General features: G+C 36.8%; 1 protein-coding gene across 1 annotated transcript in view; it reads left to right on the forward strand.

Annotated features, from left to right (window-relative positions):
• The window catches only part of LOC112053474 (serine/arginine repetitive matrix protein 2), a 115,103-nt gene that overhangs the window by 83,104 nt on the left and 14,908 nt on the right, over positions 1 to 17,091 (forward strand). The window contains exon 4 of the mRNA XM_052881177.1: positions 14,839 to 14,936. Coding sequence (XP_052737137.1) covers positions 14,839 to 14,936 — 98 coding nt within the window. The remainder of the gene's footprint in view (positions 1 to 14,838; positions 14,937 to 17,091) is intronic.

Consider the following 17,091-nt stretch of genomic DNA (forward strand, 5'->3'; position numbering starts at 1 on the left):
GTCTTTTAGCACCTACCATTTGGACTATCTAGATTTCGTCAGAGGACTTAGGGCTAACCTAGGTTTTTCATTAGATACTTACATTTTTAACATTTTATAAAAAAAAAATCCAAAAAAAAATCCATCCATAGCTTCCATCTTGAATCAGATTGCATCATCACTTCATACCATCAGGTGAGATTGTAGTCAAGGACTAACTTGTAAAGAATAAAAAAAAATCGGTTGTCTGTAAAGTCGGTTTACGATAGTTGAACGTCACCAGAAAATACTGATGGAATGGTTGCATTTTTCAAAAGAAACTGTTCTTTTTTCAAAAATAGTTTTTCATAATCTTCATAGACGAGAATATACTTTATTTCTTGTAAAACATAGAGAGAGAGAACGACGCATGACGTCATCTTTATTCGATTATGCAGCAGGCTCCATCGAATTATAAGACGCTGTCACGTCAAAAAAACACTCCATCAAGTGTTGTGGAGGTACCTACTCAACAACATGCAAAGTATCTTCCCATAAGTATATCTGCACTATAACAAATCCCAACATCCCTAACAACAATCTTCTGCTTTAAGAAATTCAATGGCCGATCATCGATATTGATAACATGTAATACCTATCGCATGCGAAGTAAACAAATATATTGTATACTTAATATGAATTTATTTCTTGTTTCAGGTAATACAATAAACAATAGCTTAAAGCTGTTTTCAGTGAGTAAAACACATCTCCGTCAATACTGCGCACGTAAGTGCTATCCATTATTCGTTCGACCAACGCAATATAAAGTACCTTTCGGGTTAAGTGCTTTTGAAAATATATAAATTGCCCCATTTCGTTTCCCTGAAGTGAATTTTTTACCATTTACCAAGGGTCTCCATACTTAATCAAATATGTCAAATATTTTTGTACCTTTACAAAAGGTATTCTTTTTATGGGTGATAAATAAACAGACAAAACCCAAAACATTTCAGTTCCATCTTTAGTGAATAAAATAAGCCTTCAACCATCAAAGCTACTAGGTTATCATAAGCTGTGAAAACATTACAAAAGGAGCTACTACCAGTTCGCAAGTCAGATTTTACCCGTCCATGGGTGAATTAGATGGCGTATAATTAATTAAATATTCTGTAATTATATAATATAATCTCCACAGTATAATTATAATGGTACTTAAACAATAAACAGACAAAATCCAAAAAATCTCAGTTCCATCGCTAGTGAAAAAATAACGCTTCAACCATAAAAGCACAGTATACATGGATCAAAGCTAAATACTAGGTTATCATAACTTGTGAAAGCATTACCTACAAAGAGTTACTACCGGTTCGCAAGTCAGATTTCACCCGTCCATGGGTGAATTAGATAATTAATTAATTCAATAATTTGTAATTAAATATTATTTCCACAGTATAATTGTAATGGTACATAAACAATAAACAAACAAAACCCACAACATATCATAGTTAGTGAGAAAAATAAAGCTTCAACCATCAAAGCTACTAGGTTATCATAAGCTGTGAAAACATAACAAAAGAAGCTACTATCACCTACTACCGACTCGCAAGTCAGGCGTTTAATTAATTAAATATTTTGTAATTAAATATTATCTCCACAGTATAATTGTAATGGTACTTAAACAATAAACAAACAAAACCCACAACATCTCAGTTCCATCGTTAGTAAAAAAAATAAAGCTTCAACCATCAAGCTACTAGGTTATCATAAGCTGTGAAAACATTACAAAAGGAGCTACTACCAGTTCGCAAGTCAGATTTTACCCGTCCATGGGTGAATTAGATGGCGTATAATTAATTAAACATTCTGTAATTATATAATATAATCTCCACAGTATAATTATAATGGTACTTAAACAATAAACAGACAAAATCCAAAAAATCTCAGTTCCATCGCTAGTGAAAAAATAACGCTTCAACCATAAAAGCACAGTATACATGGATCAAAGCTAAATACTAGGTTATCATAACTTGTGAAAGCATTACCTACAAAGAGTTACTACCGGTTCGCAAGTCAGATTTCACCCGTCCATGGGTGAATTAGATAATTAATTAATTAAATAATTTGTAATTAAATATTATTTCCACAGTATAATTGTAATGGTACATAAACAATAAACAAACAAAACCCACAACATATCATAGTTAGTGAGAAAAATAAAGCTTCAACCATCAAAGCTACTAGGTTATCATAAGCTCTGAAAACATTACAAAAGAAGCTACTATCACCTACTACCGACTCGCAAGTCAGGCGTTTAATTAATTAAATATTTTGTAATTAAATATTATCTCCACAGTATAATTGTAATGGTACTTAAACAATAAACAGATAAAACTCACAACATCTCAGTTCCATCGTTAGTGAAAAAAATAAAGCTTCAACCATCAAAGCTACTAGGTTATCATAAGCTGTGAAAACATTACAAAAGGAGGTCAGTAACCCAGGCAGGCCGCTCCATTCACACACATTAGCCATGCAGCCGCGTTTCATTACGCGAGCCTTTCAGTGCAAAGGGAAATCTCGGCTGAAAGTTGCCTGAAAGGATACTCTATTTTACGCCTTTTGCTTTGTAAGCTATCTGTATGTGAACCGGTCGGTTGGGCGCTGCATCAGAATTTGGAGCGTTTTCCTTTATGCGACGAGTGCAATGGCGTCCACTTCATACACAGCCTGCGGTAAACTAATTTATAATTATTATAATTTAACTATTCGTTGCTATTCTTGATGTATTATTTTGCTCGTGGCTACGTAAGTGTGGATATTATTATTTTTATAGCCTTCGTACTACTTTTTTTTTTGGATGAAAGCTATGTACTTTTCTGTTTTGCCTTATAATCTAGGCGTGTAACATATAAACATTATTTTGAAATATTAACTTTTGGCCTGATCAGGATATTATGTCAATATGAGATGAAAGCCTTACAAATGCAAGAAACAATAATAGTTTTTGAGAAAATCGTGGACATCAAAGAGTTCTTAGCTCTCATTCGCACAAGAGTTTTTTTAACGGACGTTAAAAAGCGTTCAAATATAGTATGAAGGTCTATTTACAACGCTCAAAATTGAAAATGCTACACTGCTTAAAAAAAGCGTTGTCGTGTGAATTCAGTTGTTGCATTTGAACGCTTTTTAACGTCCATTAAAAAACTCTCGTGCGAATGAGGGCTTACTATGTGGTGGACATATAAACTTCATATCATACAGGTCGACTTTAGAATCTCCTTTTTGTAGTCGATTAATAATATTATGTATATATTTTTTATTTCTAATCTATACTAATATTATAAAGCTGAAGAGTTTGTTTGAATTGAACGCGCTAATCTCAGGTACTACTGGTCCGATTTGAAAAATTCTTTCAGTGTTAGATAGCCTTCTTCGATTAGTAATCGAACAAGGCTATATATTATCCCAGTACTATGCGTAGTATGACACACAAATTAATACAATACCTACTATACCTTGTACAAAAATAATAAATATAGGATATCGTGACTTAATATACCTAGCTTTATTCTAATATTAACAAACAATAGGAATTTACCTTACGACATATCACGCAAGCTCCGACGCCATTCATTATAAACTTATACCTCGGCACAAGGTTACATGACTGACTGGGTTTGTTTACACTCCATTCATACAGAATTCCATAAACATTTTGGTTCTATTCCAAATGATTCCAAACAATTCTTAATGGAATGGAATTTTCCAGTTACGTGAGTTAGTTCTCACGTTCGTACTAACTTAACGTTCCGGTACATCGTATAGAAACCGTAAGGGGTGTGGATTTACATCCTCCTCCTAACAAGTTACACGCTTCCATATTAGATTGCATCATCACTTACCACCAGGCGAGATTGTACTCGTAGTTAAGGGCTATCTTGTAAAGAATTTAAAAAAATTGTGAAAGAATTTTTGTGCCCTATTTTTTATTGTTCCTAGGACCCGCGGGCATGGTTTTTTCAGCACTGTTTAACAATCTCACAGTGGGGAGAAAGAAAATCATTAGACTCATTCACCTGTATCGTGGAGGCTTAAAAAAGCTTAAACCTGTGGCTTTAATATGCGACCACGTGAAGATTAATAGTCGATACTCTATCGTCTTAGCACAATGAAAGAGATAGTGGTATTTTCGGTTGCACCGCCTTTGGTTGAAGTTTGTCTATTTCTCTTCACGAGATTAACTTATGCTTTTTTTACTAGTTGCGGAGATTAGGGTGAATAGGGTGAATAAAAGTACTTTATGTCTCTCGAGTATGTACATTGTTTTTTTAGGAGAGATAATGTTTTTCCTAATATCTTGTCTGATCGTACGAATTTTACATAATAGTAATTACGATATACAGTTACTGCGTTTCTACAGTTTTATCATTTTATATAGCTTTTTGATGTGAAACAACACATGCAACGACAAACCGACTGGTGACCTAGCAACGCGCCGCCACACCAAGCGTCACTACGTGTGCGTACATCTAATATTATGAAGATACTAATATTATGAAGAGGATAGATTGGATTGTTTGTTTGTTTGAATTGAAAAGTCTCTAAAACTACTGAAACGATCTGAAAAATTTCTTCACTTTTTTCACACAATTTCTGATGGATCCCTGATGGACATAGGCTATATTTTATCCCCTTATTCCCACGGAAAGACGAACTACTTGGGTGAAACTGCAGGTCGTCTGCTTGAGACATACGGTCATAGTTTTGATGTTTTAGATCTGCCTAGAGACGCCTGTCTCTCGACGGACGTTTTATTTCAGTTTAAATTACAGAATCTAATATTACTGTGTTTGTAGGAGTGTTTATGCGTTGCCCTACTGTAAGATTGCTATACAATCGTAGTTGTTCAGTAGTTTAATAAATCAGGATATTTACAAGGCGCTCAAATATCAACTAGCCGCGCGCTTGTGCAAACATTACCCTGTGATCGTGCGGTTACGGGTCGAACGTTACGTAGTTTATTGGAAAGGGATGTTTGTGTAATGCGGTTTAGGATACACGTGGGAAGGCCTCCTTGGCGCAGTGGTATGCGCGGTGGATTTACAAGACGCAGGTCCTGGGTTCGAACCCCGGCTGGGCCGATTGAGGTTTTCCTAATTGGTTCAGTTCTGGCTGGTAGGAGGCTTCGGCCGTGGCTAGTTACCACCCTACCGGCAAAGACGTACCGCCAAGCGATTTCAGCATTCCGGTACGGGGTGTGGATTTTAATCCTCAAAAACAAGTTAGCCCGCTTCCATCTTAGATTGCATCATCACTTGCCATCAGGTGAGATTGTAGTCAAGGGCTAACTTGTTATTCACATAGCTGCTGGAATGCCCTTACGAAGTCTGCATTTCCTGATTCACTTAACTTCGGTATTCTGAAAACAAGAGTGAATCACTTCTAGGCAAGTGTGTCTCATCTAAGACCACTTCTATATTTACCATCGACCAAAAAACCAAACCGAAATTAATGCAAATCTTACAGATTTAAATATAATTCGTGTAAATGAGATTTATTTCTTTTCTTAGTCGATCCAAGTCATATGATAGTTTTAAAGTCATCTTTTCCTGAATTACCTATAGGTATTTTAAACGCAGCTTTTCATACACTTTGATTGATTGAACGGGGAGTTTTAATTTTTGATACATGTAATACGATAATTAGACTAATTGAATATAATCGAAAGGAGAGATATAATTGGAATCCCAGGCAGATTCATCCGACTTATTATTTGCGGTTAATTAGTATATCTGGGTGCAAACAAATAACACAACAGACAAACTTGAGACTTGTTGATGATTTCTGGCTGTAAACAAAAAATACTACTCTACATTCTATGGCGTGCACAAGGTCATTAACTAAAGACAGGCAGGCACTGTCTTTGATCACGTTGAGATTATACAAGCTGGAAAATTCCATTTCCATTACAGGTTTGTACTGCGTCCCCAGAGTAGGCATTTTAACTGACTTAAAAATAGGAGTTTCTCAATTCAACGCGAAAGGTTTATTTTTTTAAGTTTTTTACCTCATAACTTCGTCATTTAATAACCAATTTAATTTTTTTTTGTTTGAAAGAGTAAAGTTTTGTTTGAAAGAGTAAAGTTTTGTTTGAAAGAGTAAAATATTTTTATTGTATCTATGAATAGCAAGCTACTGGAGCTGCAGTATTGAAAACTAGGTTTACAGCCTCAACAGTAATTAATGTAGAAACTGTAGAAACAAGCACACAGATAAGACGAACGATCCATTTACCACGTCGCCGCATAAACCTAATTCCGGCCCATCAATTTCCCGTACGCTTCATTTCCGTTAACGTTTCTTATTTCCGTTCCATTAGGGATGCCCTATCCTTCATCGTTGGCTGTTCACAAAGTTAAACACTGCATAGAGTATTGTCTTGAGATTCTTGGGGTTCTTTTTTTTCTTCCAAGGTTTTTGGCTCCGCGCGTCGAGCGGTTGAGTCAATGTCAAGTGATTTTGATTATTTTTAAACGAGGAAATTTATTTACGTTGAAAACTCTACTTTTGAAAGGGATAAAGGATTTTAAGGATAATAAAATAATAGAAAAGAATATAAAGTAGAATACTTTATTATATCTACTATAATATTTATCATTTAGTAGGATAAAATAAGAATTCTTGGAGTTGAGGAGGGAGGTGGAGATTGATTTAATTCACAAAATATTTTTTTTTGCGTACCTGAGTTAGGGTGTACCTGAAATCCGAAAATTGTCTAGAACATTCTTAACTATTCAAACCAATTGCAAATATTACTTTACAAAATTATAACATTTTTTTAAATTTCTTAATTATTCAAAGCGTTTGGAAATCTACTTTAGTTGCACGTGCAAAATAATTTACGTACCTAATTAATCAAAAAAAAAAACTCGCAAATCCGTTGCAGATTACTTTGCATCTTAATTATTCAAATTGTCTAGTATATTTTTTTCCATTTTCCGCACTCTTGAATCAATTTTAGTCGAGTCAGCTTAAATAAAATCCATTCACTGTAACTGGCTACGACATTTTATATTATAGACATGTTACGTGTCTAAAAAATCACCGCAAAAAGTAAGCCAAATTTACTCCACTGAGAGCACACACACATTTACACATGCACAATTTTGTGTTTAATTCCATTATATATTTATGTAGGTACTCGTATATACAGATTTTACAGTTCCTAAACACACAACTCCTATGTCCAGCAGTGGACGTCCATCGGCTGATAATGATGATGATGATGAAACACACAACTCGACATTGTATATGTATATTTAGGTATTAGGTATATTTAGGTTTCCTTGTAAACGACTCAATGAAATGCGGTCAATTAGCCGCTTTTGTTTTCCTCAGTTTTGACGCGCTGGTGATATATCTCTATATGAAATCGTTGTTCCCAGGTATAAACACTCACTGGCTCGACTATTTGGTTTATTAACGAATCGAACATTCCCCATCACACGATCCTAATCCAATTGCCATCATTCATAGTTAAGAGGGGGTTATACAACAGATGGCTCTCTTTAATCGTAACTGGTCAATTTGATTCAATCTAGCTCCGCTCCCGGACGGCACCCCACTTTAGCTGATTGCTTCGGGCGGATATGGGATAGGTGTTGATTTACTCTTTGTTGTGTGATAGCATTGTGTCTAGTCTTCTATTGCCGCTATAGAAGTTCTGAATGGTAAGTAGCATTATCTATGTAGCATCTGTCGATACAACAAAACTACAGAACATTTTTATTATTTATAAGTTAGCCCTAAACCACAATCTCACCTGATAGTTAGTGCTGATGCAATCTAAGATGGAAGCGGGCTAAATTGTTAGGAGGGGGATTAAAATGATTGAGGTTTTCTTAATTGGCCCAGGTCTGGCTGGTGGGAGGCTTCGGCAGTGGCTAGTTACCACCCTACCGACAAAGACGTACGCCAAGCGATTTAACGTTCCGGTACGATTCGTGTAGAAACCGAAAGGCGTGTGGATTTTCATCCTCCTCCTAACAAGTTAGCTCACTTCCATCTTTGATTGCAACAGCGCTTACCATCAGGTGAGATTGTAGTCAAGGGGCAAATTGTAAAGAATAAAAAAAAAAAATGGGGGATGCTTCAGAGCAAGACAGTAATAAACCGTGTACGCTACACCAACAATTCATAACTAAAATTGTTTAACCGTTTTCAAATATGTTTATGGAAATGCTACTTGTCTGGAGTACTTTACTACAAATATAACCCTAATTTATTATGAGTTCTTGTACCTCGATGCATCGCGTGTGGCGAGCGATAAGCCTGTTGTGCGCTCGTGCAAGTAAATTATATAGACTTTATCATTGTTTATGGCAAAGCTTATGGAGAAATTTCACTACTGAGTACCTAATGAATACTCATTTACCTACCTACTAATATAGGAGAGTTTTCATTTCGATTTGTTTCTTTGACACTAGTGCATTTGCGATGGTTGTTAGGAACTTAACTCTTTGCCTTCGTACAATCAGGCCTTATTCCAATAAAGTTCCAGCACTTTGTTCATCATCATCATATCAGCCGATGAACGTCCATAGGACTTTTGTAGGGACTTCCAAACATCACGATACTTAACCGCCTGCATCCAGCGAATACCTGCGACTCGCTTGATGTCGTCAGTCCACCTGGCGGGCGGTCGACCAACACTGCGCTTTCTGTTGCGGGGTCGCCATTCTAGCACCTTGGGACCCCAACGGCCTTCGGCTCTTCGAACTATGTACCCCGCCCATTGCCACTACAGCTTCGCGAGACGTAGAGCTATGTCGATGACTTTAGTTCTTCTACGGATCTCCTCATTTTTGATTCGATCACGCAGAGATACTCCTAGCTACCTTATGAAGCTTATAGCACTCACTTACAGGCGTTGTTCACAATAAATAATTTCACACTGACCAATATGTAGAAGTTAACGATTCAGCAAATTCGCTCTTGCACCGCGAGTCGCGGGCGACGTGCCAATAATGCCAACTGTCAAAATAGTTGGAACCACCGACGTCGTAAAATGCACAGTAAAATGAGGGAAAAAACGCAAAAGGAAAATTTTCAGTCATTACTCCCCGTTGTAAAAGCCTTTGTGGCGGTTTCCTTACATTTTCATTGTGTCATCCGAAGCCGCAAAGGGGAGTCTAGACTATTGATGAGCGGAATCTTGTTATGTAGTCTCTAAGAGTTTTTCTTTAGGAGGCTGATGTTTTCATTCACATAGTATATAGTTGCAATGTAATTTGCTTAAAAGCATAATGGCGTATATAACGACAGTTTACAGTTTTTACCCGACTGCGTCAGAAGGAGGGTAATGTAGCAAACCTCTGTACCTATGTGCCCCGCCCATTCCCACTTCAGGTTCGTCGAATTGATTTCATGTGAAATAGGCTTATTCGTCGTGATAGCCCAGTGGATATGACTTCTGCCTCCGATTCCGGAGGGTGTGTGTTCGAATCAAGTCCGGGGCTTGCACTAAGAAACTAAATATCACGTGTCCCAAACGATGAAGGAAAAACATCGTGAGAAAATCCGTACACCAGGGAATTTTCTTAATTCTCTGCGTGTGTGAAAAAAGTTTTCTAATCCGCATTTGGCCAGCGTGGTGGCCTAACCCCTCTCATTCTAAAAGAAGACTCGAGCTCAGTAGTGAGCCGAATATGGGTTGATAAAGATGAGGCTAATTAGATCGATTGCATACATATTACCTAGGCCTATTAATATTGTAATGCTAATTGTGTCCTAGTTGCAATATCACATTAGGCAAGGTTGCTTAACTTTTGACACATTGTTAGCAGTGAAGTATTAATCCTCTCTGACATAGATATATACCTCCGTCGCTTTGTAACTGAGAGACCCTGAGTTCGATTTCCTGCTCTAGTCAATTTAGGATATCCCCGTACTCGATAAAATTCTTCGTTGACATGAGATCCTCAGAAAAAAAAGCCTTTCTAACTTTTTACATTACATTGCATATTTACGACTAGCTGAAGTCGCGCGGTTTCACCCGCGTGGTTCCCGTTCCCGTAGGACTACGAGGATAATATATAGCCTTTAGTCTTCCTCAATAAATGGGCTAGAATTTTTCAAATCGGACTAGTAGTTCCTGAGATTAGCGTGTACGACCAAACAAACTGTTCAGCTTATACGAGTATGTGGTTTAAAATTCGTGTATTTAAAGTATCTAGGCTTAGTTTACAAAACGTCAAGGTCTGTGTAGAAGACTACTACCGGTTAAGAACGCTTCTGCTGAGAAGAACAAACAATTGATAAAACAAAGAAAGATGAAACAAATCTCAATCCTATCCCATTTAATAATTATTACACAAAGAAAAGTTAATCATACCAGCTCTTTATCTTCCATTGCTATTCTACGATACATCTAACATCTATAAATCTATTATCTATGTACCTATTATTTATATATCTTCGCTTATCTTTTCATTAAATATTACATAGGTCAAGGTTATTTTTCTTCGACCGCTTCGTATCAATTCACATTATTGTTTCAATAAGGTTGTCACTAACCCAGAAAATAATAAAAAGGAGAATTAAAATGTTAATCCTAAAATGAATTATTTTCTAGGTGAATATATTTACGTAAAACCTAAACAAAAAATAACCTAAACAATAGTCTAAATATATAATATAAGTCTAATACACGCAGGGTGGACTTTAAAATCGCGATAAAATTAAAGAAAAATCCTAATAAAACATAAATACCCTAAAAACCCAAATCGAAAATCCTGTAATAGGAGTATGGCTACTGAACCTTTAAATCATCGTTTTCGTTCGACACCCCTTTTTTCTTGAGCTATTTTTATTCACCTATAATATTTCAGGTAAATATGTGCACCATAAGTATCGCCTTTGTGTACCTTAAATTAACAAATCAAATACTAAAATATACCGAAAGCTACAAAGAATGATTAAAACCAGCAGACCCTGAAATATAGGTCAATTGACAACCCTAGCAAAACGAAGTTCAAGTGATGGTCAATATGACCACCGCGACATAAAAGAAAAAGGTCAAACATTTACTCCATACATTGTAGTACGATAGTCGAGCTTTAAACTTCAATCATGCTTTATTAAATAACGCTTTTGAAGCCCCTATTATGGTAATAGTCTTCGCCGTTGAAATATACGGTCCGGACGGTAGAAAATTCAATTTTTATTTTTTTTTCTTTCAAACTTTTACTAATATCGTAGATTTGCAATTCATTTATTTCAAGTAGGCTCAGCTTACAAGCACTTTTGATACGTCAGTTGACTATTTGTAAAGATTCTACCACCGGTTCGGAAGGCATGTTCTGCTGAGAAGAAACCGGAAAGAAACTCAACAGTTGCTCTTTCAAAAAAATCATACAATATTATAATCTACAATTGATCACAACATTACAATTTCTTATAGTTTTACTTCCTGCGTGAAGTTGAAAGCTGATCAAAATCCAAAAGCCGTTAAATCGTAAATTACGAATCTTATTGAAATCCAGAAATAAATATAAAGTCATAACAAAACGAAACGATGTTACCAGAGAAGTTAAAGATAAATTCTGAAAGCAGCGCAATACCTTACCAATTTATGCCTAAACCCACCTCAATCACCCGAGACGTCTCATTTCGTAAAGCTAAGGATATTCGAGGCCGTGACGTCACGCGAGGCCACGCCCTCAAACTCGATAAAAGCACCGCTCAAAGGTAACCCAAAATGGAAATGTCAGCCTCCTCAGCTACAGTGTAGGCATGTCGACAATTACATAAACATTCTATAGATCATCAAGTATCAGTCTGAAACAAACGGTACAAGATCCTATTGTTACGATTTCCTTCGCGGAAAGAATAACGGTCGCAAATGAAAAAAGACAATGCACAAAGGAGCAATACCCATTCTGTGGTGCATTTACAACTGAAAAGCTTAACTGGAGGGACGTGTGCCATCATTGCGATGAGACGTATCTACGTAAGACACTAGGAATTGGTAGTAACTGTGAGGGTGTGCGCATGCGCGAAGCCCAAGGACACGAGCCGTGGCTCAGTCTGGCGGGAGGCACCGCCGCGGCCACCTGTCCCTCCCGCGCGCAGCATGCGGAGTGCCGCATAGGCAGCGTCGCGAGGCCGCCCCGAACCCCGCATGCCAGGCCGAGAAGCAGACGCCGGCCGCAGAGCGACCCTAAGCACCGAGCCCCCCCGGGCGCTCCGATTTAGCCTCGTAATTGGATTTTAACGTTCAATAAGCAACGTTACGCTGATTTGATTGGAAAGTGCTTTCCGCTTCGATATTGCAGCTTGCTTTACTTCCTCCCGACGGCTCCGCTTTGTGTAGATGCTTTACTTGTTTCTCAAAATTAATTAGGTACCAAATACAGGTAGATCACTTGACAACTTACGTAACCTGTTACGAAGTCACTGGTGCATTGAAATGTGATAGCAACACCGATATGCGAGTACACCTTGCGAAGGACAAATCGAGAGTGTCGCCTTATTATTCGTGAATATGACTTGCTGGGAGAGTGTAGGGTTACTGGGCCCCTGTGCGCTTCTCGCTTCGTCTGACGTCCGGGTGAGTTCAATACCTAACCAATTCAAGGTCACGTTTACGCCGTCTTACGGTTACGGGATACAATTGACATTTGCCATGAAATCGTCTCATTAGCTTGAAAATCTGTTTAAAAGTTCAATGGTAGAAATATCAAACAATAGATCTAATAATAAACGTCATTCTGCTGATCAATGAGCCATATCCAGTTGAATTTATGAATGAACATCAAGTTTCAAGTAATCAATATTCCTGATAGTAAATATCACGCTAAAAGTGTAAATACGAGTAACTAATAGATCAAATAGAGATAAAATTTGTAGTTTTCATAAACAAGTCAATTAGAAATGTGTACATTTTATTAAGTCATTCTAGTCTTCGAAAACACATTCGCATCGAGCAAATATTGACTTGCTTAGTTTGCTACAGTAGATAGTCAGTAATATTTTATCCGTAGAGTAGTGAGCAGACATCTATAAGCTGAAGTCACAATGGTTTCAATAGTGTTATTGACTACTGAGGAAGTTTTACAAAGAAATGGCTTTTGGTACTGCCTTGACACTATTTGGATTACGCAAGAAATGGAACCCTTCGAAGAAGTGAAACCGGAACATGTGTATACTAAACCTCTGTCAAGGGATATATATTATGCTAAGTTTCCTGATATTCCAAGAAGCGAATCTGAAGATGAAAACTCTTTGACTGTCAAAGGATTTATTGACAAACATCGAGAATGGAAATCAAAGATTACTATTAGAAAACTAGATTCTCGAAGAAATTCCTTACTATCAAATTTAAGTGTAAAATCTGAGGTGTCAAACAACCGTTCGACAACTAGTGATGTATCTAAAAAAGTCAAAGCATCCATCACTGAAGAAAATAAAACAGTAATCCCCAAACTTATCAATAATGATGAACGAATTCACAACTTCTTCACAAACTTGCTCCAAAGTATACCGCCGCCACCAATAGAAGATGTATCAAAAACAAACTGTTCTATTATGCAACCACAAACAATAAAGTCTGAAATTTCCGACGTAGACTTACCTGACTATGCTGATTTTGAAAGCCACTGTGTTCTCCAGTCAAATGAAACACAAACTTTAGGTCCAGCTACATCAACATTAAAGAAAACAAATTACAAGACGAATATAAGCGGCAATTCCTTTAAAATTGACGCTGATTCAGAGCAATTTGAATGGTATGAAACTATTTACGGAGTATCCGAATTGATAGAATCCCAGGATACTGGCGACTTTACAAACAGTACTCACAGGTTAGCAACAACTGCAGAAACTGATGATGTTATATCCTGGTCGGAAATTGTGGAAATGTGTGACTTGACGGAAAGTATTTTAGATAAAGATACACTTGAATCCGAAAAGGTGATAAGCCATTCGCATTACATAAACGATGGCATATCTGACCTATCTGATAGTGAAGAAGAAGGCGCTTACACTAAATTTGTGTCGAACAAATTAAGACAATCATTGAAACATAAAGGAGGCATACCTGATTCGTCTTCAATAGAAAACTTAAACTGTGAAAATGAAGATTTGTTACATATTAACATTGTGCAAAACGATTCAACCTTTTACAAAACGTTTTACCGATTAGCACCAGACGAAGAAGATTTGGTAAATGTGTAGTTTATGTAAATTATATTGTAAATAGTATATAATATAAATAAAAGTATTGTAAAATATGAGGTGTATCATTTATCTATACTAATATTATAAAGCTGAAGAGTTTGTTTTTGCTTGTTTACTTGAACGAGCTAATTTCAGGAAGTACTGGTCCGATTTGGAAAATTATTTCAGTGTTAGATAGCCCATTTATCGAGGAAGGCTATAGGCTATATATTATCCCGGGAACGGTAACCACGCGGGTGAAACCGCGCGGCGTCTGCTAGTTACACAATAAAAAGTTATACCCTTGACTAGATCCTATTTATTACAAATATTGTTGACTCTGTTTGTGATAAACCAGCAATTTGAATATTGTCCGGCATATTCGCTATTTTTATAGTACTTTTACATTTTACTGCATGGTATCTTATAATAGTTTATCACCATTAAAAAAAATAAGTCATGGAATAAATAATAAATATTAAAATCTCCTTAGCCTTAAAATCCAGGAATTAGAAACTTAGAATTTTTAATAATCTTTTCTCTAATATACGTTAATTATTATTTTTTAATTTTTTAATAAATTATAACTAGAGTTTAGATTAAGTAGATTTTATTTTCTAGAATAGAGTTTTCTTTATTATAAAGAACAATCTCATTTTCCAGCCTCCAGAGAACGAGTTGCAGAAGAATTCAGACCGCGTGCTCTCTGAGCACGAGCTCCGGGTCCAGAGGTCGTTGCAAAAGCTCAATGTGCCGGAATGGTATGTCCATTTTGAATTAAGTTAATTAAATCTGCAGCAATAAGGACGCCTTTGCATGATAAAAAAATATCTGTATATCTTATCTTTCCTTTTATATTTAGTAGCTATAATCATCATCATCATATTATAGAGCTTTTGTAAGGACTTCCAAACATCACGATCCTGAGCCGCCTGCATCCAGCGAATCCCTGCGATTGGCTTGATGTTATCAGTCCAACTGGTGGGAGGTACACCTACACTGCGCTTTCTAGTGAGGGGTCGCCATTCCAGCACACTGGGACCCCAAAGTCTCTTCGAACTATGTGCCCCCAAAGTCTCTTCCAACTATGTACCCCGCCCATTGCCACTTCAGCTTCGTGACTCGTTGAGCTAAGTCGGTGACTTTGGTTCTTCTGCGGATCTCCTCATTTCCAATTTTAACTCTCAGCCTTCTTATGAGGCCCATATTTAGCATGTTTAGTAATGATGCATTAAATAATTTCTACTTTTTTTATTTTTATTATTTTTTTTTTATTGAGAAAGAATACAATAAGGAACTTAAGCTAACTTATCCTAATAACTATACAAATCACGCCCACGTGGAATGGTGGCAAGAATACTGGCTGCATTTCCGCGCTGGACAGCCAGGCTGATTGATCCTTTACGCAAAAAAAGCGCCAGCTCTTCTGTCACCAGTCGCGGCAACTAGCCGCGGTGAAATGATACGGTAAAATTTTTTGGCACTGCGACTCCATGGCCCAAGGGTTTCCACGGCAATAGGTACAAATATGTAACTTTCTGTCAGAGAGGCATACTTGAGCATACATTTCTATACTTTCCTAACACTATCTATAGTTGTAATTTCAAATCGCAAAGCATCTCAAACTGGGCAAGGCTTATATAGTAAGGTCGCTCTTTAGAGAGATTTTTCGTAAACTAACCTCCAATTTTCCAATATTTTTTGAAGTCGGTTAAAAACGCGAGAAATGTTGCAAAAACTGCACGTTATCGTCGCAAACTTTACGAGTATTTGTGTGTACCAGATAAGATATGCATAATTATATTCCAAACAATGTTTGCAAGCGTGCAGTTTCCCACGGCTTGGACTATGAGCTGAGCTATTATCATTAACGAAGTAATTTGACGCGGACATGTCTTAATGAATGTCGCAGCTGATATTATTCGCCTCAAATTATTCAGGGGATCTACACTCTAGTATAAGGTAGAGCTGGTCTAAGATCCGACATTAGAAGTATATACCCTCATCTGTTATTCTAATAATAATAAAATAATAATTCATCATTATCAACCCATATACGGCTCACTGTTGAGCTCGAATCTCCTCTCAGTAGAGAGGGTTTGGGTCTAATAGTCTACCACGCTGGCCCAATGCGGATTGGCAGACACACGGAGAGAATTGAGAAAATTCTCTGGAGTGCAGGTTTCCCTGTTTCTCGGCTCCGCTGCCTCGCTCCGCTGCCACGCTCCGCTTCGGTGAACCGGCAGCATAAGTCAAAGATAGTGAATTAGCCTGCTGATAACGATAATGATGATGTAAAAAGCTTGTACCGAAAAATGTTTACATACTTACCTATCATTATAATAACATATTGACCTGATTCTTCAAAAGTGCTTGTTCTACTTTATGAATGAACTAGCGGACGCCCATATAATATATAAATAAATAATAAAAATAGTAAATTAATTAAAAATTAAAAAAATGATCTGACTTCAAAATCACAAAATTATTTTCACTAAACTAAAAAGTAAAAAATAACAGTGTAAATACTACCTTCTGATCACTTTAAAGGAGGTGTAAAGCCAGTGGCGTATTAATTAAAGCCGTGTCTGAAAGAATCGCGGTAAAGAACTGTCTGAAAATCCTAAATGTTTATGATTAAAACGGTTTGAGTTAATACATCAATGTCTTGGTCTTTCCAACAAAAACAGAATCATCAGAATCGGTCCCTAAACGACGAAGTTATGCGCGAACATACCTACATAAAAAAATATATACGGTCGAATTTAGAAACCTCCTCCATTTTTTTAAGTCGATTAAACATTGTAGAGTTTTTCTCTAAACCCGCGGGAACCTCGTATATTATCGGGATAAAAAGTAGCCTATATGTTGCTCAATAACTTCCTCTAACTTCCAGTGTAAATCCCATTAAAACCG

This window comes from Bicyclus anynana, chromosome 4, assembly GCF_947172395.1.
Source record: "Bicyclus anynana chromosome 4, ilBicAnyn1.1, whole genome shotgun sequence".
NCBI classification, from domain to species: Eukaryota; Metazoa; Arthropoda; class Insecta; order Lepidoptera; family Nymphalidae; genus Bicyclus; species Bicyclus anynana.